The sequence below is a fragment of the Manihot esculenta genome, chromosome 5 (genome assembly GCF_001659605.2).
Source record: "Manihot esculenta cultivar AM560-2 chromosome 5, M.esculenta_v8, whole genome shotgun sequence".
In the NCBI taxonomy this organism is placed as follows: Eukaryota; Viridiplantae; Streptophyta; class Magnoliopsida; order Malpighiales; family Euphorbiaceae; genus Manihot; species Manihot esculenta.
This window is the reverse complement of record NC_035165.2, coordinates 22,892,974-22,919,133: the sequence shown is the minus strand read 5'-3', so window position 1 is coordinate 22,919,133 and position 26,160 is coordinate 22,892,974. Positions and strand designations below refer to the sequence as shown.

The 26,160-nt window shown below is 36.1% G+C and overlaps 4 protein-coding genes across 4 annotated transcripts; 1 reads left to right on the top strand and 3 right to left on the bottom strand.

Annotated features, from left to right (window-relative positions):
- Positions 1–225: 225 nt before the first annotated feature.
- On the bottom strand, positions 226–9,981 carry LOC110615753 (serine/threonine-protein kinase/endoribonuclease IRE1b). The gene is made up of 6 exons (XM_021757839.2): positions 9,591–9,981; positions 9,178–9,415; positions 7,431–8,902; positions 1,452–1,624; positions 994–1,240; positions 226–836 (listed from the first exon to the last, which is right to left on the bottom strand). The coding sequence occupies exons 1-6, from the start codon at positions 9,740–9,742 to the stop codon at positions 386–388; spliced, it is 2,733 nt and encodes a 910-aa protein (XP_021613531.1). The 5' UTR covers positions 9,743–9,981; the 3' UTR covers positions 226–385.
- A 684-nt stretch (positions 9,982–10,665) lies between these two features.
- Positions 10,666–13,610, bottom strand: LOC110615648 (glyceraldehyde-3-phosphate dehydrogenase B, chloroplastic). The gene is made up of 9 exons (XM_021757641.2): positions 13,326–13,610; positions 13,129–13,242; positions 12,506–12,667; positions 12,261–12,428; positions 12,006–12,166; positions 11,860–11,921; positions 11,724–11,773; positions 11,072–11,478; positions 10,666–10,996 (listed from the first exon to the last, which is right to left on the bottom strand). Exons 1-9 carry the CDS (start codon positions 13,422–13,424, stop codon positions 10,861–10,863), a joined length of 1,359 nt encoding a protein of 452 aa, XP_021613333.1. The 5' UTR covers positions 13,425–13,610; the 3' UTR covers positions 10,666–10,860.
- A 790-nt stretch (positions 13,611–14,400) lies between these two features.
- On the bottom strand, positions 14,401–17,392 carry LOC110615649. Its single transcript, XM_021757642.2, has 5 exons — positions 17,157–17,392; positions 16,052–16,172; positions 15,468–15,564; positions 15,118–15,204; positions 14,401–14,745 (listed from the first exon to the last, which is right to left on the bottom strand). The coding sequence occupies exons 1-5, from the start codon at positions 17,215–17,217 to the stop codon at positions 14,608–14,610; spliced, it is 504 nt and encodes a 167-aa protein (XP_021613334.1). The 5' UTR covers positions 17,218–17,392; the 3' UTR covers positions 14,401–14,607.
- A 1,293-nt stretch (positions 17,393–18,685) lies between these two features.
- On the top strand, positions 18,686–22,620 carry LOC110615647 (MLO protein homolog 1). The gene is made up of 14 exons (XM_021757638.2): positions 18,686–18,952; positions 19,023–19,080; positions 19,173–19,444; positions 19,579–19,695; positions 19,801–19,861; positions 19,947–20,032; positions 20,246–20,320; positions 20,442–20,530; positions 20,843–20,892; positions 20,995–21,035; positions 21,122–21,295; positions 21,386–21,421; positions 21,510–21,638; positions 22,111–22,620. Exons 1-14 carry the CDS (start codon positions 18,827–18,829, stop codon positions 22,489–22,491), a joined length of 1,695 nt encoding a protein of 564 aa, XP_021613330.1. The 5' UTR covers positions 18,686–18,826; the 3' UTR covers positions 22,492–22,620.
- Positions 22,621–26,160: the final 3,540 nt, after the last annotated feature.

The window sequence follows — 26,160 nt, the reverse complement described above, 5'->3', positions numbered from 1 at the left end:
GTGTCAACCAGATGTAAAAGCCACTCCATTTATCTAACAGTCTTGGAAAATATAGCTGTCCCTGAATCTGAAATCTTAGAAACCAAACTTAAGTATTGGTTAAGGACCAAGCTCATTGGGTTGTTGAATTCCAATTGTTCTAGTCCTCCACCAACTCCTAAGCATAATCCAAAGGATCTGCTCCGAACCATTTGTGCTTCTTAACACGAAACAGAGAAAAAAGAGTGTCACAAGAAAGTAAATTAGTTAAATATTTTATATGTACAACAGGTTGAATAGTGGTATGATACAATTTCAGTTACAACATCGTATACTTTCTGTTTACAGTTACTCAGAACTCAAACCTTAGTGAGGTAAAACAGGAACATTTGGGGGCAGGGGTTCTCTAGATTACACTGCAATCTATGTATTTACGAAAGAATTCCTCCTCTTTGCAGTACCTATACATAACTTTGAATACCTCAATCAAAAGTTTTGGAAATCGGCATGAAAAATAGTTCTCAAATCCTTCTGGATGAGATCCTAATATTTCTTTGATCTCTTGAGGAAGTTCCCTGTAGTGATGTGACTTGTTGCGTATTACACGCAACAAATCACGGACACTATCATACTTATAACGTCTGTAGCGACCAATATTGTTGATAAATGAAGCTTCCATCTTTTCATCCCATTTCCCATTCAATGCCATTGTTCCAACACTCTCTAATGCAGTTAGAAGTTCTGATTCATTCTCCCTATCTTCCATTTCAACCCTATCACTGACATCCTGAAGAAATAAGAGTCTTTTCTCTGAAGTCCAGAACAAAGGATGGTTCAATACCTCCTGAGCTTTTGGCCTGCATGTTAAGGCATTGCCGTTGTTACACAAATTATTCACAGCAATTATGAACCAAACACCAAAGATGCGAACATGGAACGTATGATGGGAAGTTTCTCAAAGTTTTCAAGTAATGAAGGATCTTAGAAGGTCTTCAAAAATTAAAAATGCATTACCTCTTATCTGGGTTAGGATCCAGGAGGCGAGAGAAAAGATCCACAGCTTCCGGTATATTCTCTACCAAGAACAGGTCTTTTCGGTCGTTCACTATATTTACATCACGCTCAATATTGTCACCAAAAGGATGCTTTCCTCCAGTGACACAGAAAAATAGAACACAGCCCAAACTAAATAAGTCTATGGCACGTGTTTGGCGTCCATGCAGTAGCTGTTCAGGTGCTTGCCAGCCCGAACTCCCATAACCTACAATTGACAGAAAAAAAAAAGAATAATGTAAGGAAAAAATTAGCATAGAATTTTCTTTCCTTCTGTGTTGGGGAAAGAGGTTGGGAGTGAGTAGAAAATCAGTGAACAGCTTATCTTATTGAACAATAAATATCTAATTTGAATTATGACTCCATGAAGATTTATCATTGTTCAGATAGTTTAAAACTAGATAAAATGACAAACTGACCAGTTGCATGTTGGGTCAAGGAAGACATGTCTCCAACAAGGCGCTTGCTAATGCCCATATCTGAAAGCTTTGCACAAAAGGTTTTATCATTGATAATCAACACATTTTGAGGCTTTAAGTCCCGGTGTATAATTCCAAGTTCGTGCAAATGAGCAAGACCAGAAACCACATCCCTGAAGAAATAAAAGACACCCAAGCGTTTTAGATGAGGTTAACTTAATGGCTTTACAGTACAAAAGAAAAAACTGCAGACCATGCATTTTCTTAATAAGGTGATAGAGTTAGGAACTTAATTAATGGCTGCTAGAGACACAAATGGGAAAAATATTTGTATTGAGTTTTCTATTAATGAAGAACTCAATTCCAGGAGTACCTCCCGACTAACAAGGTTAGCCCAGCCTAAGCAGGAAGAAGAAGAAGAAAATACATTGCATATCTCTCTCCTCTCACTATACTTATTTATACATAACCCCGCCAGCTGTCCTCCTGTCCGATTCCCGGTAACTGATTTCTAATATTCTGCCAAGTGTTCTTCTTCATCAAATTCCCCATCCCTTGTCTTGTTGTTTCTAAATCGTTTCATGTAATAGACCCTTTAGTGGAATGACTTTTGGGTTTGGGTTCATAATTTGATCTCTGACAATACCGTCCCCATGAGAAACAGCCTTGTCCTTAAGGCTGAAATCAGAAAATTGATGAACAAAATCGAAATAGTTCATCCAAGAAGCATCCTCACAAGTTCTGTTCTTACATTTAACTAAGAGTTGCTGTATGGCTTGGCCTTGATCAGATTGAATGTGATTCTTAAGGATAGCCTCGGGTTCATAATTTTCTTCCATCATTTACAATCCCTTACCTCAGTTAAAACCGGGTGTTGGCCAATTGTTTTTTTCAGTTGAGAAACATGAAAAACTGGGTGTATTTTAGATTCTGATAGCAATTGCAGATGATAGGCGACAGGTCCTATTGCAGAAATAATACGGAAGGGACCAAAATACTTGGCAACTAATAGGGCGATTCAAAGAGTTTTGTCTGTGTGGTCTTAGTTTGAGAAAAACAAAGTCCCCGACATTGTAGTGAACTTCCCTTCGATGCTGGTTGAATGCCCTGATCATTCTTTACTTGGGCCACTTCTTCCGTTTTCATCTCCCTAGAAGAAATTGTTGTAAGGTAGGGGGATATTGGCCATACACTAATTCAAATGGTGTGGACTGTGTAGCTGAACGGTGACTTGTGTTATATCAGTATTCGACCTGACCCAATGTAACAAAGAACACCATTGTTTTGATTGTTTAGAAGCAAAGCAGTGGAGATATATTTCTAATCCCCTATTTAACGCTTCAGTCTGGCCATCAGTTTCTAGATGATAGGTTGTACTCATATTCAACCGAGTGCCTTGAAGTTAGAATAATTTTGTCCAAAAATTATTGAGGAATATAGGGTCTCAGTCGCTGACTATGGACTTGGAAATTCCATGAAGTTAGACCACTTTTTTTTACAAACACAGTTGCAATAGTTTTTGCTGAGTAAGGATGACTACGAGGAAGAAAGTGCCCATATTTGGTAAAACGATCGACCACAACCAGAATGGCATCACGACCCTAGGATTTTGGAAGACCTGTGATGAAATCCATAAAAATATCCTCCCATACACGATACGGAATAGGAAGCGGCTGAAGCAATCACGTTAGTGAACTGGTCTCATACTTGTGTTTTTAACAAACCCAACATTCAGCCAAGTACTTCTGAACAGTTTTCATCACTCGGGGCTAATATAAATTTGTTGCAATTCTTCGATATGTTCTAAACGCACCAGATTGTAGGGAGAGTTACAGAATTCCTACAACAGACGTGGAATACAGGAAGAGGATGAAGGGATAACAAGTCGGCCCTTATAGAATAACCGATCTTGCACCAAGGAATATGGAGTATATCCTGTGGTTTGACTCTTAAGCTTTTGAATGATCTGTTGACAATATCCTGCTCAATTTCCTTGACAACAACAGCCCAATCAATCCATTGAGGTGAAGATAGTAAATTTAATTTCATGTCTTCATGTTTCCGAGATAAAGTGTTTGCTGCAGAATTGGAAGAGCTAGGTTTATATACTATGGAGAAATCATACCCCAACAACTTGATTGCCCATTTTCCTTGTGCTGGAATAGTAATATACCGATCCAAAAGATACTTCAAGCCACTTTGATCAAAGAAAAAAAGAAACTTTTGGCCTAATAAATAAGGCCTACAATGGTGTACAGCTAAGACTAAGGTCATCGTCTCTCTTTCATATGTGGATTGAACTTGAAAACGAGATGAAAGAGCTTTGTTGAAATATGCAATTGGTTGGTGCTCTTACATCAAAACAGCGCCAATTCTTGACCCAGAAGCATCACTTTCCAACATAAATTGTTTGGAAAAATCTAGAATTGCAAAAACAGGAGTAGTCAAAGCTTGCTTAGGTTTTTCAAAGGCTGTTTGAGTCTCGGTTGTCCAGTGCAATCTTTCTTGGCCTTCTTTCTTGAGTAGCTAAGTCAATGGTTTGGCAAGCATCCTATAATTTCTGATAAACTGTCAATCATAGCCGGTTAATCCCAAAAACCCTCTTACTGCTCTTAATGAATTCGGCGTAGGCCAATTTAGAACATCAAAAACATTTAAAGGATCAATAGCCACTCCTATGGATGAAACAACATGCCCTAAATATTCAATCATAGTCCTTCCAAATAAGCTTTTCTTCCTGTTGATGAAGAATTGGTTGTTCAATAGAAGCTGTAGGATGATCTTTAAATGGACTAAATGCTCCAACCATATTGTATTGTAAATAAGAATGTTGTAAAAAAAAATAAGAACAAACCGTCGAAGTTAAGGGAAAAACAGATCATTCATTGTGGCTTGAAATGTTGTTGGAGCATTCGTTAAGCCGAAAGGTATGACCACAAACTCATAGTGTCCTGAATGAGTGCGAAAGGTCGTCTTCGGAATATTGGGCTCTGAAACTCTGATTTGATGATAGTGGGATTTAAGATCCAACTTTGAAAAATAATGTGCTCCATTCAGTTCATCTAAAAGCTCTATAATGACATATGAGGTATCGATCAGGAACTATGACCTTGTTTAAGGCGCGATAATCCACACAAAAATGCCAACTATTATCTTTTTTTCATACTAGCAAGAGTGGGCCGGAGAAAGGATTGGAACTTGGGCTATTTCCTACTGAAAATGCCCATATCGATAAGGCTTAACATTAACAGCAATGGTACATGCAGATAAAGGGATGATGTGATCAGTAGGCCTTACTAGTGGAAAAGACAAGGACTCGCAGAAAAGTGGATTGAAGTTGAGCAGGAGCAAGTCAATTTCTATCTGTTGGAACTCAATAATCTTAGTGTCAAACAAGCAAAATTTCTCCATCTCTAGCCTTTGCCACAAAAGAACGAAATATTCAATATACGCCGGTTTATATAATTGAGATGCAGGTATGCTTGCCTTCGTTTGAGAACCTTTGCCACTAAGAATAATAGATATGCTCTGGTAACTTAATGTCATCTCCATAGTAAGTCAATTAACTTTGATTTCCCCCAAAGTTTGTAGCCATGCAATCTTGAGAACAAGATCAACCTCTCCTAAAGGAAAAAAAATAAAACACTCAGCCACAATCTGCATGTTTGCCAAGTCCACAGAAACTGCCTGACATACTCTCGACGAGTCTACTCTGTGCCCATCTCCTAATCCAACTCGAAAAGAGGAGTTATTTCAATAGGCAGATTCAATTTTTCAACCAAGGTGCCCACGATAAAATTATGACTTGCCCCACTATCAATCATAATTGAGATCGAATGGTCAGATATTTGCCCATGTAATTTCATAGAGTTGGGAGAAGAAATACTTCCCACATAAAAGAAAGAAAGCTCCATGGTAGAGAAATGAACTTCATCGATAATATGGACCACAGAAGAAATATTTGAAGGAGGAGAATCAGAATCTAAATATAGTAGAACAGTTTCATCATCACCGACGATTAAAGCTCGCAAGGTTTTGATGGGGCACTCATGCATGGGGTGTAAAGGTCGTTTACACTCGTACCAGAGGCCTTTTGCTCTTAAATCAAGGAACTCTTGGTGAGAATAGTGCCTTGTATTCTTGAAATGAGGAGAAGGTCGAAAAAAGTGAGGTGAGAAAGGCGGTTGTGAGGATGGCGGTGGTAGGGATTTTGGTAGAGGAGATGATTTATCGGAAGGTGTTATGTTAGAGGAGACAGAATGTGTGGGAGGTAGGGACTGGACTGGTGAAATAGAGGTGTTTGGGCTGGGTAACCCAGTGGTAAAAAGAGAAGTCCATCGATGGATACCATCGCCTGTCGGCTCGGCATAGGTAGGAGAAGGCCAGGAAAATTGTAGTTCTGTCTCAATATCTCAAGCAAGAGTCATGTTCGGAAATTATGGAGGATTTCATGAGAACAGATTCTAACTCGAATTTCATCCTTGAGTCCGCTTAAGAAAAATCTCATATACGGTTGATCAGTCAAACCACCAATCTAGGCTGTAAGGGCAACAAATTCATCAATATAGTCATCGATGGAGGTACAATGCCGAACGGTCGCCAATCGTTCATACAAATTGATACAACAATCTCTGCCATAGGCGAAGTAAGAGTTCCTGAATAAATTGATTCCATAGAAGAGTGGCATGACGTTGGCATAACCAACGTAATGCATTCCCTTCCATACAACCAAAAGTAAGTTGGACTTTCAAATTTTTCAGAGATTTTCAAAAGTTTGATGAAGAGTGAAATATTGTTCAGCCCGAGCAATCCATCCCACGGCAAGTAAGGAATCATCAGTAATGAATACCTGACCATGTTGTTGAAGAATAGAGGCATTTCCAGAGGTTGGGGATGGGTGAGAAATAGAAGCATCCTTTGTTATAGCCTTCCCACGAGACATGGAAGTAACGAGTGATTCCAACCTATCAAATCTTTGCTCTTGTTCTACTTTAAAAGTGGACAGACGTTGATCTTAATCGATCTTGAGGGTGGCAATAGGGCTTCCATATCATGTAAGCTCCTCTCGATTTGATCTACTCGTCCCTCCATTCTAGTTTTGGGCATGAGGGAAAGAGCCCCGGCAGGTCAGACAATTCATAGAGTTAGGGACTTAATTGATGTCTGCAAGAGATAGAAATGGGAAAAATATTTGTATTGAACTTTCTGTTAATCAAGAACTCAATTCTAGGAGTACCTCCCGACTAACAAGGTTAGCCCAACCTAAGCAGGAAGAAGAAGAAAATACATCGCATGCCTCTCTTGTCTCACTATACTTATTTATACACACCCTTATCAGCTGTCCTGTCCTTGTATCCGAGATTCCCGGTTCTGCCAAGTGTCCTTCATCAAATTCCTCATCCCTTGTCTTCTTGTTGTTTCTGAACCATTTCCTGTAATAGACCCTTAGTGGAATGGCTTTTGGGCTTGAGTTCATAATCTGATCTAGGTAACCAACCTACGCTGCTAGCAAAAGTTCTTTGCAATGACTAACGAAGTGTACGCTGACCTTCAATTTGTTTAAATAAAATAAAACCTAATATCTTGATTACTGTGGAAGGTCTAAAATCTAAAAGCAAATAAGACGGAAGAAATTCATGAGAATGCTATTTATAACTTTAGAGTCAATTCAAAGGATATTGACTTTTCAGTTTTCATTAACTTTAAAGAGCATTTTGGTAAAAGAAATCAATTCCGTGGAAAAAAAATTATCATTTAGTTTAGTTGGAAGCTTAATTCTGTCTTTCTAATGTAATGGTAGAAAGAATTGAGAAAATCTGAATATGGACCATAAAAATAAATTTGTTCACATTATAAACCTTTAATCATATTAATATCAAAGTTAAAAGAAAAAAAGGTTTTACACAGAAAAAAGGTGGACGGAGTTACCACTAAAGTAGAGTGAAAAACAGGAGCAGTATAACGAAATCTTAAACTGACCTCATCAATTTCAATAAATGTGTCGAAGGAAGTCCATTTGCTTTCCACAATTCAATATTTCTGGTATGTTCCAACATTGAATGTAATCGAATAGTGCATTCAGGCAAGCAGTTGAAATCCGAATCCTCGGAAAGCATTCTACTTTGGAAAGTTTCAGAATACACATAAATATAGTCATTTAAGCTGCAAGTGCAGCGCTCCAAAGCAAGATATACAAAATCTTGATCATACTCCACTCCAAACCATCTAACAATATTGGGATGCTGATCAGAAGCAATAAGGTTCTGAATTTCTTTTAAAGCCACATCATGGTGAGTCTGCACAAGGCGCTTAACAGCTACAGGACGACCATCATAAATTCCCTCAAGCACAACAGTACCATTGCTTCCCTTAGCAATTTCTTTGTTAGAAACAAGTAATCTACCAATCCTGCGCCCATCTATACTACAATCAACAAAATCAGCAAAGGTTAACAATAACTTCCTTTCATTCTCTTCAATGTGTGAAAATCCTGGAGCGTCTCCAGCCTTATTCTCAAGAGGGAGATATTTCTCCCTTCTCTCATTATTGGGACCGTTCTTGTTGCTTCCTGATCTCTTACTTTTCTTCTTTTTAGGCATCATATTCCCAGCTTGTGATTTAAGTTCCTCAACTGATTTATTCAACTTACTCTGCTTTTTAAATGTTAAATAACTATACATGATGGAACTCATAATGGAAAAAATGGCAGCAATAAAAGGCCAGGTATGAGACTTTCCTATCATTTCAGAACTTTTGCTGTTGATTATGCCAGCATCAACACTGAGCAAACCAAAATTCACAGGGTTTTTGGACTCGGGTGAAGGCAAAGCAAGCATAGGCCCATCTTCACTAGTGGGGAGAGCCAGCGGCAATCCATTAACAGGTCCTAAGGGAGGCATGTGAACTGGGGCAGGCAGAAAATGAGCTCCACCTCCAATATGAGCAATTGCTAGTTTATCGAATTCTAACAAGCTGTAATCACGAATTCGAAGGACAGGAGTCCTCATCTGACAAGGAAATTGCATATCATCAATTTCCTCATCTACAATTGGAGAAGCTGCACCTAAAGAACTTTTGAATCGTTGACAGCGAAATTCAGCCTCAATATCAGCAAATGCCACATTCCATAAAACTTCAGTGGAGTTTGGAGAATAGTGTTGCAACACATAATCTGTCCTTGTTATGTAAACCAAATGCTGAACTGTTCCCAAGTCAGCAGCAACAGATTCTATCATTTGAGCATCTTTTACCAACAGTAGAGCATTCTCCTCGGCAGTCTGAGCCTTTAATGTGGAAGGAGAATTATCCAACCCATAGGTGCGAATCACTGTTCCAGTCTTGGCATCAACCAGAAATGCAGTGGTCTTCTTTAATCCCAGTGTAATTTCTCCATCCTCTGATATGTGTGGCGTCATCTTAATATATTCTTCAGCACTTAATGAGAGTTTTTTCTGTGAAAAGCAGCTATGGTATATTAAATAACGAACTCATCTAAACTTTATACTGTAACTTAACACTAACACACAGCGAATGTCTCCAGGAATGACTATTTTAATCTGATAATGCAACAGTCTATCCAAAAAATATTATTCAAATCTTTAAGGTACAAATAAATCATTTTCAGTAAAATCGTCTAAAGAAAACAGCCAGGTAACTGCTAGATTCAGAAATAGGAATATAATTCTAAGGAAAACATAGAATAAGTATGAAAGGCAGGCTTGCTTACCAATTTGCCAAACCGCTTGCTATGCACATAGAGTTCCCAATCATCCCCACAATCTACATAATATAAGTCGTTACTCAGTTCAGAGGCATTATGCCTATCTTCGTCGGTCTCAACAGTTGCCTGATAAGAAGAATAAATCGGCTGCCCAGATGAAAAAGACCAACGAATTTTCCTTGCGTTAGTGTCGACCAAATATACAGTTCCATCCAATGCGGCCACTAGTGCTACATCTTGTTTACTAAATTAAAAGCCAAACAAAATAAATTAATATTAATGCAAAGACAATGATAATGGAAAAAGCAGTACGAATTTTAAATTTCACTACCCATTATAAGGAACAAAAATGGTCAAACACCTTCATCGAGCTAAAAATAACACAAATATCAATAGAATTTAACGCAACAGATACTCACGGTTTTGGAGGCAAAAAGGATTTGTAAAGCTTGGATATCTGGCTGCTCTCATCGGGAACGAAGGTCTCGGAGATTGCATTGACCGAGATATCCCTTATTAATGGTGACAAAATCAGCATCATGAACAAGAAAAATATGAGAGAGCGCCTCATCTCTGAGTTCTGGATCCAAATTGATAAATTGAAAGGTCTATTGTTTGTTTTGAAAATGGAGGACCAGGGACTTGTAATTGGGAGATTTTGGCGAATGATCAAGTGGTAAGTTAGGGTTTTATGAGTTTGAAAAAAAGAGGTAGCTGGGTTTCTACGATTTCAATTTATGTTGGCATTTTGATCCTTTGAGCTTGCGCCCCGCAGTTGTTTGCCGTTTAAGGTGGGCGCTGGGTGTAAATTGTCCGGGGTAGATGCGATCAAACGGTTATGGTGAATCTACCAATACAGTAATTACACGTTAAGATCTGGTGTTTTGCACGCTATTTGGTGTCAAATAGTTTATAAATAATTTATTTTTAAGAGAACCTAAAAAATTGAAATTTAAAAGTTAAAATTATCAATTATCTAAAATAAAAAATTTTGTATTTAATTAATTTTTCTGTTTGTAAGGTAAGAACTCAATTTTTTTTTAATTTTAAAAAATTATTTTAAAATGAATGCAAATTTATATGATTTTATAAAAAATTATTTATAACTTTTTCCTGTAAAATAAATCATTACAAACTAATGGGAAGAGTTTGAATTTATATGAAAACAAATTTGATACTTATTAAATAAAATTTGAATCTAAATTCATATATTTTAATTAATCTTACATATTTGTTGGTGTAAATATATTATTTAAAAACTATTAAATTTATTTTTTTATAATTTTGTATTTGGTGAATATATTAGGGGTAATGGACGGATTAAAATTGAAATTAAAATTCAATTAATTTAATTTAAAATTAAAATTAAAATATCAAATATTTTTAAGTTGGATAAAATTGATTAATCCAATTTAAGGCTAAAATTGGTTTTCATTTAAAGAAATTTATAAATAAATTTTGCTTTCAATTTGGGAGTGTGAGCTAAACAATGAGTTATGAAACTAAGGATGAAATATATAAGCATCCAACAACAGCATTAACATCACTGTTTGACAATATGTAATCTTCTCTTCTCAATCTCAGCTGGCTTTACAAGATAATAAAGCTTTGATTATTTCAAGCATTGATTGGAAACCTGAGTCTCAATCAGATTAAAATCAACAAAAAACAAAGAATTGTAATCATCATCTAAGCTTCATAAACTTTGCATTCCTCATCTGCTGGGTTTGTCTTGCAGTAGTCTTCCAATGGATCTCCACTTCCTCCTGGAGCCGCTCCTGGCCACTTGCTGGCTACTAAATGAGCCAAATCTACAACCCTTTGGCTGAAAATCAAAATCCACAATACATTTAACAATGAGTTTTAACTTATTGATACTGGAATTGTTCGGATTCTGTACCTGTATCCCCATTCATTGTCGTACCAGGCTACCACCTTGACCATGTCGTCTCCCATGACCATGGTCAATGAAGAGTCAATGGTGGAGGAAACATCTGAGCACCTGAAGTCAACTGATACAAGTGGAACATCACACACATCCAATATGCCCTTCAGTGGCCCTTCTGCTGCCTTTCTGAAGGCTGAATTCACATCTTCTGCTGTAATACCCTTCTTCTCAATATTCACAACAAGGTCTACAACCGATACGTTAGGTGTTGGGACACGGAGCGCTATGCCATTGAGCTTTCCTTTGAGCTGAGGCAGCACCAGAGACACAGCCTTGGCTGCACCAGTGCTTGTTGGGACAATGTTCAATGCTGCAGCCCTGGCTCTCCTCAAGTCACGGTGTGAAGCATCCAAGAGCCTCTGTACAATGCAATTAAACCTTTGGTGTTAGTGCCGGTTCAAAACCTCAGGGAAGCAAAGCTTTACCCCCCTCGTAGCCGGGGGCTTCTGGAACCACTAACTCTAGCATGAATTAGTCCTATCTGTGTAAACGGGTGGAAACACCACTTGGTGCAGATCGAAAAAAATCATGTTTACGATTCGATTATTCTGAAATAGGCCGTGGTAGCAGAGTGGAGACATTTTGTGTTCTGGCAGCAACATACCTGATCTCCAGTATAGGAGTGAGTGGTTGTCATTGTTCCCTTTACAATACCTGCAAATTAAATAACGCAATTTGTGATTACATGAACGAGTCTTTCGTATGCATCTGAATTCTATTTCCTTTGAGGAGATTCATACCAAATTCCTCATCTATGACCTTCACAAAAGGAGCCAGACAATTTGTGGTACAAGAAGCATTGCTGCAGACAAGAAATAACTACTTGTTAACCTTCAAGGCCGCTGATTTTAGCAAGAAAATTTAACCTTTCTTTTAAGACACCAACCTTACAATGTTGGAAACCTCATGGTCGTAATCCTTTTCATTAACACCAACAACATATGTCGGAATCTCAGCTCCTTTTGCTGGAGCAGTGATAATGACTTTCTTGGCACCAGCTTGAATATGTTTCCCAGCACCAGGGCCATCCACAAAAACTCCTGTTCCCTGCATATTTTCAATCACAAACATGGCCATATCATCTTCCAAACATCCAAAGAATGAAAGAAAGAAAGAAAGATAATCAAAAGCATCGCTATACCTCGATGACAATGTCTATTCCAAGCTCAGCCCAGGGAAGCTTAAGAGGGTCTCTGTTGGAGACAACCTTGATGGGTTTGCCATCAACACTAATGGAGGTATCATCAACGATTTTAACATCTGCTTTGAAAGTTCCTAGCATGGAATCATATTTCAGCAAGTGGGAAGCCTGTAAATAAGTGTAATTAGTTTGTTATTTAACTCTTCAAAATGTAGACAACTCAGAATACATCATTGGTTCCTTACGTTCCTGACACCACCACTATCGTTGACAACGATTACATCAAGAGGAGAGTCCTTGCGGCCGTGCCAGCATCTCAGGAAGTTCCTGCCAATGCGTCCAAATCCATTGATTGCCACCTTCAGTTTGGCTACTGTTTCTGCTCTAGCAGGAGTTGATGCTGCAACCTGATTTTTCAAGTAATTTCCAAATAAATCATTTAGCCCAAAAAGACTTAATCTATAAAATTTCTAAGCCGAAAATTATCTATAAACTTATGATATGTCTTTATTAGTCATCAGATATGTCTTTATGTCAATATAAGAGATCCTTTTATTTTGTTATTTACTTGAGAGAAGAGAGAAGCCCAAAGAAATTGTATTGGTATAAGTTTGGAAAAAAATGATATTCAATTCATTTGGTGAACCTTCATGGCTCTTTGCTACATCACAAACAATAGTTATAGGCCATGTTCGGCAATATTAATCATTATAATAGCTGTTAATGGATAGCTGTTCTACAGTGGTTAGTTCATAATTTATTCTTTCAACCGCTAAATACTAGTGTCAGGCAAAATACTAAACACTACTAGCAAAATTGATGCCGAACCAAGAAAATAAAAGGAGCATGCAGCTATAGTTTACAAAACCTTGGGAGTCATTTGAGCAGCCACCAGATCAAAGAAGGATACGTCACTAGCATTCTTGGCGTAGGGCACACAAGAACTGGCTCGAAGCCCAGAAAACTCAGCCACTTCCAGTCTCTGCAAAGTCATGGTAGCTAAGTTAGAAAATTCCACTGCAGCTTATCAGCTGCTAACATATAAAGAATGAGATAAAAAGAGACCTTAGAGGTGCATTGAGTGGGGAAGGAGTGGGTGGTCTTGGAGGGGAGCCTTGTGCTGGCTGGGATTCTTGAAGGAGCTAGAGCTGCGTGGGTGGCCATTGCTGCAACTAAAGCTAAGAGAACAGTTTCCTTGCTATATATATAGAGTTCAGCTCGTTTTTTTCCAGTTTTTTTTACATTTTGACTTTGCAAATATTGTTCTTGAAATTTAAATTATGGTTGCAAGTAACTTAAAGACCAATGAGTGGTGAGAATCATGCATGAAGATATGTGGGATAAGGTGATGCTTGAGGCCATCAATGCTTTGTATATGAGATAAGAGAACCACAGAATTTCACTGCTTTTGTATTTTCTTGGTACTATGAGAATGGGAACTGCCTTACAACATATATGTCCATAAAATAAATTTTTCTGGCAGACGGGCAAATCGTAGTGAATGGTGGAGGGCACTCAAAAATGGAGAATATCAATGTCAATTCAATGGTTTTTTTTTTTTTTTTTTCATTTTAAAATTACGTTTCTTGACTCTAGGGAATTTAAATTAATATAATAATCATATTGATAATAGAAAAAAATTATTACTTATTCCTTATAAATTAATATAATAATCATAAACAATTCATTAAGTACCATTCAATTTCTAAATTAATTAAAAGCATTTTACATTTTAGTTAAAATTAATTCCTCAATTTCCTCATTTAATATATACAATAAATTTTGGGTTGGGGAAAGGAAGGTAGTTGAGACATAGTGGAAGAGGTTTTTTTACATTATTTTTTCTTAGTTCATGATTGCATATGTATTTTTATTTTTTAAGTTACCAATTTATGAATGCCACGTGTCATTTCATGTTCTGCAATAATAAAAAAGAAGAAGAAAATTTAAGGCTGTAAAAATATCTAGCATTATTAGTAATGAACTTGAGAATTGATTTAAAGAAATTAATTTCATAATTGGTTTTAGAAATTAGAAGCTAAAGGGAGTGCCAATATCACTACCTATATATACATTAAAGACATTATTTCAATTGTAATAGATATATTTAAATCCACATAAGAATAAAAAGACAACAATAGAACATCAAATAAAACTTAACTTGTATATTAAGCAATATTATTAAAATTAAACCAGCTCAAAGCAGCAACAACACCACACAATTGAGGAAACAACCCACTGCTCACTAAGAAGAAGAAGATATCACAAATCAGTTCAGCTATTATTTCTTGCCATGAAATTCCATGTGGGCGAGAACGAGTATCCAGCAACACGTACACTGCCTATCTCATATAGCAGCTTCAATTTCATCAGAGTTCACTGTCGATCCATTTGGGGCATCTTCTTCTGATCGAAGCTGAGAAGAAACACTATCAATAGCGGAGTTCAGTTGTGCAATCTTCTCAGTTAATATCTTTCGGGTTCTCTGCAATCAAATAAATCCAAGTATTGCCTATCATCAGAAACAGAGGTGTCGCAAAATACGACACTCAGGCACATAACGGTAAGCATTATCATGTGCCCGTGGTGGGATCAGTTAAGCATTGGCTTAATGGCTTCTAAAAAGCAAACACAAGCAGCAATGAAGAAACTTTCAAACATTTAATCTGCCTCAAGACAATGATCAAACTAATACTTCGATAGAGCAAGAAATGACTTGAGAAATGGGATAGCAACCAAGAACAAAATCAGAATTCAGCAAGGCTCCCTGTAATAACTTTTTAAAAGCACCTAGGAGTGTAGGCTGCTTCTCTACATCAAAATGCAAATAACTGATTATGAACAAAGCAAAACTCACCTCCAAAGCCTTTTCTTCATCATAGATGAATTTAGGGAGCTTCCTCATAAGAGCTTTTCGGTCAGTGCCAGCTAGTGCCTTGCTAATCTGTATTAGATGAGCAACAAGATTCATTAGCTATTAAAAATGAGTTCTAACAGTATTTTGGGGTTGCTAAGTGCTAACAGTACATTTATGACTAACTATATATAAAAGTAGAAAATTGTTTGTATGAGTTATCTTAACGACAGAGCTATCTTATAACCCATTATCAAACAATTGATGATAGAACAATGCTGAGGGATGACAAAATGCTGCACATAATCATAAATCATTACAACACAAGACAGTTATAGGCAAATCAATTAAACCTGAGGTGCATATACACATCCAAGGGCACCAACTATAAGTCCTCCCAAAACAAAGCCACCAACAAAGATACCTGCATTGCTTGGCCTTCCACCATCACTGTAAAAGAAAATAAAGAAAAAAGAAAAGCAGATTAGGAAACACATTACTAGAAATTTAAAATGCACACTGGTGTATTCAGAGAACATAGTGAACCATCTAATGGAATCTCAGTTACTCTGGTCAAATTTATACTATTTGTCTCCACCAAAAACCTGTTCATTTGTTCACTTATCAATTTTGGATGCATTTAGTTATGTGAGAAGTAGAACACCATATACATTTCAGCAATGTCAAGCTCACTTGTTTTCAGGTGGATAAAGCAGACACCAGTTATGAATTCAAAATTTGATTTGTAAAAATGCATAAAAGAACGGTGAAAATCTGAAAATTGTCATTCAACAACATAATCAAGAGCAAGATAATAAATTTTCATTTCTTTTTTCTTTTCCATTCCCCTGCTTTCCACCAATGAAAAACCATCTCAGTATCTTGCAGGTTATGTTAATGGTGTATTGGCATCATAAAGAAGCAAAAGCAATGGTACCTATTTACAGCCTTTACTGTAAGTGCCCTTTTGGAGGTAGTAAGTTGCACTTTTCCAGGACAATTCAAGCTGAATGACAACTTGGTGGGTGTGGAACTCTGGAGACATTTTTCCAGTGGTCCTAGCAAAAGAATTAAAGAGTATATTAAATTTACAATACAAAACTTAAACATGCACGAACTTGTCAAGAGCAGTGATGCACCAAGCCTTGAACTTATATGCAATCAGTTATACACTGAATATTGAATTGCAAGGACAGAAAATTCACAAATGCTGGAAGAAATTTATTCCCCAGCAATGATTTAGATAGCAAAGTGCTATTACATTCCAAAGAAATCTCAGTTTCTGGTTTCACATAGTGAAACACGGCTACATGTCTATAACAGCAATGAGGATGCATAGCTCCATTATTTCTAATTCAGAAGAGCAATATTACATAACATCCAGTACAGTCTCTTACCCTCAGTGTCACGAGATTTTGGGTGATACAAGTTTTACATTTAGTTTATCTAAATGAATGCCTGGATAATTTGATGATTTAGTGCAGACAATAGGCCTTAAAATTTTCAAGGGGAAGGTACTTGTAGCTACTGATTTAAGATCCAAGTTTCTATCCATTAAATTGGAACCAAAAAGATGACCCAACAGGCAAATATCCCAGGATAACATTTCCAAACAAAGATTGGACCATATTTGGGACTTATACTCGAATTCTATTATTTTTCAAGAAGCTAAGCATTCAATGATTACTTAAAAATCAAAAGTAAAGAGCAGTTCTTAGATTCATGGGGCTAAGTCACATGCAATATCTTTAGCTTTGGCAAACAACCCAAAAGTCAAACTCAATGCAAGCGCCCTACAAGTTGACGGAGTTCATGAATCAGCATAGACAATACTCGTACCAAACAAATGGTGTTAAAAATTGCTTCTTCTCTCACTCAACATGCTAATAACATCTTCCAAAAGCAAGTACTTATAGTCATCTGAATCTAGCAAGACAACTAAGAAATTAAAGCTATTGTGAACCCAGATGTTACCCATGAAGTAGAAATAGATCAACTAAGAAAAAAAAAAAAAAAAAGAAGAAGAAGAGGAAGAGCAGTACCAGTTGAGAGCTGAACCGCAGGATTTCTCGTTAAAACCAAAGAATTTGAGATAGCTGTCATTGTTATCGTCGGTGGTGAGTGTGGTGTAGTGGGAAAATTGGAGAGTGGGTCGATGAAACTATAAATTAAATTAGGTGAAGGATCGATAGTATCTAAGCTTCAGTTTCAATCTGTGTTTTCGACCCTCGGATTTTACAGCAACTCCGACGAGTGTTCATGGGCCGCTGACCCTCAGGCCCGGACCGGCCCCTTATTAGGTTTTGTAGAAGTTGTAAGGTCCGTATGGATTTTTCTTTTGAATCCAATCCAATCCAATCCAGTAAACAAACGATAATAGAGTTTTGAAAATTTTGGTGTTTGTTTATTAAAATCATTTCCAGCTAAATTTGAGTTTTTGAAAACTTTGGTGTTGGTTTATTAAAATCATTTCCAGCTAAATTTGAGTTTTGACACCAAAATTAATCTGAATATTATTAAATTTAAATTTGACTTATTTAATCAATATACTTTAATTTTAATTTATTTATATTAGCGTTGTCTTGATTTTAATTTGAATTTTAATAAAAAATAATTCTAAAATAAATGATTTTTCTAAAAAATAAATTAAATTAAATTATAATTAAATTGAATTTAAAATAACTCACAAATAAATTTTAAATAATTGATAAATGATTTAATTTATCTATTGTCTTATATTTGGATTATAAAAAGGAAGAAAATTCAATTTTATGTTTTAAATAAAAAATATATAATTTAATGATGATACTAAAAATAATGTGTTATAATATTTGGTTTTATTTTATAATTATGTAACAATTATGAATATATTTTACTTTCTTTATAATTAGAATTTTCCAAACTAATTTATTGTAATAAAATTATTTTTTTCCCAAATAATTTTAATGGTGTCTTCTATCGCATCGATTCAAATATTTTCAGATTCTACAAATGAATTAATTTTATTAAATTTAATTATATGATAAAATTTATAGTGAAAGATTATTAAGCTTTCATTTGTTTGGCAACAAATATTTTTTATAAAGAGATATTTTGATAAATTAAAAAATATATATAAATGAACTATAAATTTTTTTTTAAAACGGAAATTGAAAATTGGAGAAAAAAATCTGACACTTTTCAGATTCACTCAAATGCATTTAAAATTAAATTTTATAGGATTATTTTATTTTATTTCAGATTAACTCAAATACACTAATTAATAACGGAGTAAAATTTTAGGCTGACGATTTTAGATTAAAACATAAAAAAATCTGGTCAAAAGCTGTTGGTGGTTTAGACCAAAAGGAACAGAATGGAGTTATTTGCCTCGATGTCTTCTAAGCCACTTAGCCAAATCTTAAATACATATAATTAAGCCGGCATATGTTGATTTATAACATCCTCTGTTTTAGCTCCGACATGCCGGCTTAATTCTGCATTGTTAATTAAGTTCAACCAGGTACAATGTAAGAAAGGGTTCTTGTTACAAAAGACAACACCCAAGTATATGACAAGTTTACAGCATATGGGAGGTTCTAAAACGTAATTTTATTTTAAACAATGCATAATTATTAATGTCTCTTTCATCAACCTAGGAATTATACAAGTTTGATTCATACCCATTTTTGCTTACAAAGTGTTGAGAAGATTCTGCTTCCGACCCTTAACCATGGCTGCCGCTGCTCCTGGAGACAGGTCTCTGCAGGACACACCAACATGGGCTTTGGCTGTTGTCTGTGCAGTTTTTGTAATAATTTCAATTCTGATAGAGCATGGAATTCATTCATTAGGAAAGGTAGTAATCTCTTTAACTATGAAAAGTGTTCTGTCGTTTTAGGTCTTAACTTCATTTTTTGCTTATATAGTGGTTTCAAAAACGACATAACAAGGCTATGACTGAAGCTCTGGAGAAGATAAAAGCTGGTCAGTTTGTTCATTTGTTTAAGTTTTCGATTAGTTTACGGTTAAATAATCATAGGTTATTATTGAAAATGAATGTGGCTCCAAATTTCCAGAGCTGATGCTATTAGGGTTCATATCTCTACTACTTACTGTGGGAACAAAGTATATTGCAAAAATATGCGTCCCTGCCAAATATGGAGAGAGAATGCTCCCATGCAAATCTATCTACGAGGAGGAAGGCCACAAAGGTAAAGGTAAAGGTGGCGGTGGTGGTGGTGATTATGGAGATGATGATCGGAGAAAGTTACTTTCGTTCGCTGGAGATGTAGTATGGCACCGAGTGTTGGCAGCGGCTGCAGGTGGTGACGATTATTGCGGCAAAAAGGTGATTATAATTTTTCATCATTCAGTTAATGCTAAACACTACGGATTGTAATTCACATCTTGAATGTGTAATGGACGGAGTTTGAAATTATGGGGTTGACGTCCTGTGTTTGTTTTTGGTTTGAAAATCTGTAGGGTAAAATTCCATTGATCTCGCAAACAGGAGTGCATCAATTGCATATATTTATATTTGTTCTTGCAGTCTTTCATATCTTGTACAGTGTCATCACTATAGCTCTGGCACAGGCAAAGGTAACTTTCTTAACTTTGATTAATTTCCTGTCTTAAACAAAATCAACCACACCCTGATTTAATCGGATTGGAATTGGATTTGGTTCGGTTTGGTTTGATGGTCAGATGAAGAAACTGAAGGCTTGGGAATTAGAAACCTCATCCTTGGAGTATCAGTTCACAAACGGTGATTCTCTATGGTGGATTGCAGCTGGTTCTCTTCTTTACAGTTTTGTTTTAGATCTCATGAGCTTTTCTGCTAAACTTTTCAGATCCTGCAAGGTTTAGATTGGCCCATCAAACTTCCTTTGTGAAGCGTCACTCTGGCATCTCCACAGCTCCTGGGATCAGATGGATTGTGAGTTTCGTGGTTATTCTTTTCTCTCTCATCAGGCCTTGTTAAATATATTTCCAAATTTAATTAAAATTAGATCGAACCAAAATTGCCCAAACCTGAATCTGAAACGGAATCCTGGCCGACCATGGCTATTGGGACGACCATATATTTCCAAATTATTAGTTGAAAGTTGTTAAAGGTGGCTTTCATAAAATGGTCAAATGTATTTGGCAGGTTGCATTCTTTAGGCAATTCTTTGGTTCAGTAACGAAGGTTGATTACTTAACTATGCGAAACGGGTTTATTAATGTAAGTTCGATGTATTTATAATTTTGTACCCTTTAGTTTTTTTTTTTTTTTTTGAATTATACCCTTTTATTTGTTTAATCACTTGTCTTCTTCTCCTTAATTTGTTAACTATTTACTTCAGGCACATTTTGCTTCTAATAGCAAATTTGACTTCCACAAATACATCAAAAGATGCATGGAAGATGACTTCAAAGTGGTCGTGGGTATTAGGTCTCTCTCCCAATCCTTAATGCAATGATTTTAGGCAAGAAATTTTATTATTTAGTCTCTGTAATGTAGAGAAATTCATTAATTAGTCTCTTGATCCTAAAAGTTATATTAAAATATTTTTGATATTTTAAAAAAACTATTAATTAGTCTATCAGTTAAATTTAGCCGTTAAATATTGTGAAAAAGTTTAAATTACGCTCGATACTAATTATTAGACTTTTTATAAATAGAAGGATTAATTAGTAGATTTTGAAAATTTTAATAATGTTTAAAGTAAACAGTGTTGCTGACCCTGTGTTCTGATTTTTGCAGCATCCCACTATGGATTTTTGCCATTGTCTTTTTGCTGCTTAATGTCTACAGTAATTTCTTTCACATTTTTATAGATTTCTATTTATATTTTCATATGGATCCCATTAAAGTAAAGTTTTTTTTTTTTAATTTTCAGTATGTTTATTCTGCAGAATGGTACACACTTACCTGGTTGACAGTAGTGCCACTCATTGTAAGACCTTTATAGTTCCACAGCTAATCAGATTAAGACTCGACACATGGATTTATTCCTTAAGTTCTTCACATGTCCTTGTGCAGATTCTTCTCTTGGTGGGAACTAAACTTGAACTTGTTATAATGGAGATGGCACAAGAAATCCAAGCAAGAGCCACAGTTGTCAGAGGAGCTCCTGTTGTTGAGCCTAACAACAAGTATTTCTGGTTTAATAGACCTCAGTGGATTCTGTTCTTGCTTCATTACACATTGTTCCAGGTGAACATTAATTTTCTCAACTTCGTTAACTCTATATTTTCCAAGAATATCAAACTAATAATGCTTCGTAATTGATCACCAACTTCACAGAACGCTTTTCAAATGGCATTTTTCTTATGGACATGGGTAAGTAATTTAGATCATTTCATTATGTTCTTTTGCTTTATATCCAATTCATGTAATAAAACTGAAACTTGAAATGTTATATATACAGTATGAATTTGGGTTGAAATCTTGTTTCCACGAAAACCTGGCAGCTATTTTGGTGAGGGTTTTCCTTGGAGTGGCCCTTCAGTTCGTATGTAGCTACATAACCTTTCCTCTCTATTCCTTGGTGACACAAGTGAGTACTTATCAAATATGTTGTTTTGTTATTATTAGTATTAGCCCCTCATCCACTTGGTTGGAAGTTTTAAAAAACTTCCCCACACACCACATCCCGGGCTCGTTGGTGGCAATCGGAGAAGATAATATGGTGGTTGTTCCCAATACCTAGGCGTGTCAAATGGATGCCAGTGCAAAGTGTAGGCATGGCATTTGAGTGTTGTGCTTGTGTCAACATGCTAATATACAGACGATGCACTGGGCTTTGAAATTTCAGTTTGCTAATATTTGCAACCAACTGGATGGACAGTACTTGAAATAGGATGATGAACCCAGTACTATTGGGGTCGATTCCTATGCTTGGGAGTGTCAATTGAATGCTTGTGCAAGTCTAGGGTGTAACATTCAATCTCAATTCTTGCAGGTTATCAGATATATTGTTTTAGTTCAAAACAAACTTGCTTAATTTTTTTTTTCTCATGTATATGCAGATGGGTTCGCACATGAAGCGAGCAATCTTTGAGGAACAAACAGCAAAAGCTCTTAGAAAATGGCAGAAAGCTGCAAAGGAGAGAAAGAAGTCAAGAAAAGCAGGAGCAGAAGGTAGTTCTCCAGGGTTCAAAAGTGGTGAAACCACACCAGCACAAGGTTCATCGCCTATACATTTGCTTCATGGCCACAAGCACAGGTCTAGTCAAACAGACATTGAAAGTGTCCTTAATTCTCCAAGATCTTGTCGATCTGATACTGACTTCTCGGATCTGTCGGAGACTGAGGGATCCACCCACCGTAGGAATGAATCAAGAAATCAAGATCATCAAGGAAACAAAGATGAGCCAAATAACACTGATTTTTCCTTCGTCAAAATTTGAAGATCATATATATATGCCTAACTAGTTTTCCTTCTTGGACTGTTCTTTTGTTTTTGTATGTTATATAAATCACACAAGGAAGTAATAATTCCAATTCATTGATTCTTTATCTTCAAATTAAATAATAAACAAGAGTTGTATTCAAATTTTTTATTTTTTTTCAAGATTTGGATATTTACATGCCATTAATCATTTTAATTAAAATACTTTAAATACCGAACAAGTTTAAGAGAATTACTAACTAAATGTCAGGTAGAAGGATGTTGTGCATAGAAAAATTCTTACTTACATTGATTATAAATAAATAAAAAATATTAAGACTCGCATGAAATTCGTTTCACACTCGAGTGTCTACTCTTAATCCATCAAAATATGTTATGTATATTAAAATTATGGTAGAGTTTTTTGATGGGTCTCTAGATACGGATAATTGAACAATGACTCAATTCGATGGGTTAGTTATTAATCCGTTTCGTATAGGTCCCTCTATACTTATTTTGAAAAAGGGACCTATAAAATATAATAGATGATCGGAGTCTATCAAAAATGCCCCAGTGGAAATTTTTTGATACTCAAGTTAGATCTAGAATTATGCGAGAAATTATTAATACAAAGAGAAAATAAATAAATAATAACATAGTCTTGAGGAGGAAGATGTATGAGAGTGAGAGGAGAGAGAGTCTCTAAAAGAGAGATTCTTCTATAAGAGAGATTAATCCTTTTTTGAATTAGTTATGGCCTATATATACGTCTTCTAGCGCCAAACCCATCAGATTGAACATGACATCCTTTAACAAGTGTATCAAGAGGCTCATAAATTTGGTATCAATTAGTCCATATCCTATCCATTCATTTCGTGTCACATCACATCAACCAAATGTACAATATGCGTATTAAAGATTCCAGAAATATACTAAGAAGACGACTAACATATTGGAGGTCGACTTCTTACTCTGGTCTTATTAGGTCGTGTTCAGTTCATCTAGTCTATATCCAGATGGAATTCCATCGGTTACTAAGATGGGAGGTTTCTATATACGATTTTCATTTGAAGAGGTGGGTCCATCCATTTCAGCCTTTGACAGCTATTTTTGTTAAAAGTTTGTATTTATCTGCAAATCGCATTAGACAGTGCTCATCCTGCTCATTTTTTGTTGAGATTGGTCTTCTTCAGTGGCTTAAATCCGATCGAATCGTGAACACGCGTCTTGATTTCAATGGATCTTATTTTATATACTTTATCACCTCCGCATATAAAAACACAGTGATGACTTACTATTAATTGAGTGTTTATTATCTTGATGCAAATAACAACGTAACGATTAATGCCTCTGGCAATCTATCCGACTAATATAGTCTCATTGATCAACTTTCTCTCTATATGTAAAGAGTAGTCCTTTTTCTCCATCGACTTTAGGATGATCCACTTCCACCCACGACAGCCTTAATTTTGAGTCAACGGCAATTCATGTCATATCGGAGGAAGACAATATCTTCTCCTCCATATAACAGGCCTACTTAAAGTGCATCTCCACCGCAGCTAGCCGCCACCTTTTCTTTTATTTCTTTTCACATATATATATGCGATGAAAACAAGGAAGGTCTAATGATAATTGTTCTTAAAGTTCATCTAGTTTATTAGTCAACTTCATATTCATATATAATAATGCAGCTGCCCTACTTTCCGCTCCACTTCCTGAAAAAAAATAGAGGAAGGAGATAAATAGTAGTAGTTAGATCAATCATCTAATTTATTAAAAATGGCCACCAACCATCTAATCAAAAAATAATTTAGAGATCATGTTAATTTTTGATATATAGTAAAAATAACAAGAATGGTAGACTTAGCTATTATTTGATTTCAAGTTAGAATTGGACAAGAATTAGATTGGTTCATTTTATTTGATTAGCTAGCATCAAATCAGACCATAAAGTTAAATCAAAATCCACTCAATTGAAGATTCTTTGATTTGGATTTGAGTCCAAGGCTCGTTTATTTGCTTGAAAATATTCCTTTTATATTTTTTTATATTTAAAATATTTAAAAATTTTAATTAATAAAAAATATTTTGATAAAGGACTAATTAAAATTCATTAGAAATTTTAATTAATATCGTTTAATTAAGACGATATCAAAGAAAAGATAGCCTGAAAGACTAATAGTGCTATAGAAATTTTTCAAAAATTAAAAATAAAATTTTTTAATAGATAAGGAAGACTATTTATAATAGAGAAAAAATCTTAATATGCAAAATTATAAAAAAATTTAAAATAATAATTAAAATGTAAAATTGACCCTAAATGATAGAATTTTCATATCAAATTTTGTAATAGGCTAGTGACTTTTGTCACACTTTTAAAAGTCGTACCTCTTAAAATTCTCTTTCCAAAAAATTATCGTAAATCTCCATTAGATGTGGACTGTAATACCCGGCTAGACTCCGGCATCGGAATTCCTGTCGTCCGGTGGAGTCCGGGGTGTCGGACTTCTAGAGGAGGGTAGGATTGATGTTTTACTATGTGTTGTGATGTGTGTTAGTATGGTAAAGTCAAATGGAATTAAGTTTTGAGTTGAACTGAACAAAGGCAGATGAGTCAAGTTCGGCCGCCGAAGGTAAGTTCGGCCGCCTAAAGTGCTCCATGTTCGGCTTCTGCAGGTCAGGTTCGGCCCCCGAATGTTGCATGGTTTTGCATGCGATTCGGCAGCCGAACCTGAGTTGCTCAGCCAGCTCTTGTGCAATCCTTAGTCAGCATGGTGGACAGGTGTTGGCTCCAAACCTTGGCCAGAAGAGTGGCCACGTCTCCCATGCTATATGTGCTCAGTTTGAGCAGCTCATGCAAGAGTGAGCTGGTGTGCAAAAGATAGTGAAAGTTTTGAGAGTTTGAGTGGTTGACGGAAGTTGGTCCGTTGCCTTTTGGTCAGAGTGTTGAGCTTCTTCTTACAGGAGGTAAGTGGTGCTCTTGAACCTGTTGATATGTTTTCTGAAGGGTTTACAGGTTTTAGGAAGAGAGAGACATGTTTGGTGGTTTTGATGGTTATGTATGTATCTATGTTTATGTGTTATGTTTGTTTTGTTGTTTGGGGTTATTAGATAGTTTTGGACCCCTGTGACCATATACTTATGTATATGAGTGTGGAGGAGTTGATATATGCATGTTTGGAGATGTTGAAGAGAAGGAGGAGCTTGGTTTGCCGTCGGGCTGAGTTCTGGATGAACTCAGGTTCGGCAGCCGAAGGTTCATTCGGCCGCCGAACCTCTTGCATGGTGGCTTGGCTGCCACAGTTTGCCCCTGAGTGTTTTTGCATGTTCGGCTCTGTTTGGGGGTTTCGGCCGCCGAAGGTGCTGCCGAAGGTGCTTGAGTTTCGTCTCTGGAGAAGACTTTCGGCCGCCGAACCTGCCGCCGAAAGTGTTCTGTCCAGCTTTCCTTTGCATGCTTTGCAAGAGGTTGAGAGTGAGTTTAAGGGGAGTCTTGGGAAGTTTAATAGAGTTGGTCAGCAATTAGTTTGGTCCCTCTTTTACTGTTCTACTCACTGGGCTATAGAGCTCATCCCACTCCCTTAACCCCAGTTTTGCAGGTTCAGTGTACAGTGTACAGGGACAGTCCAGCAGAGTACGGAAAGAGTAAAGAGATTTGTAATAGCCTAGAGTGGACATGTAATATTAAAGT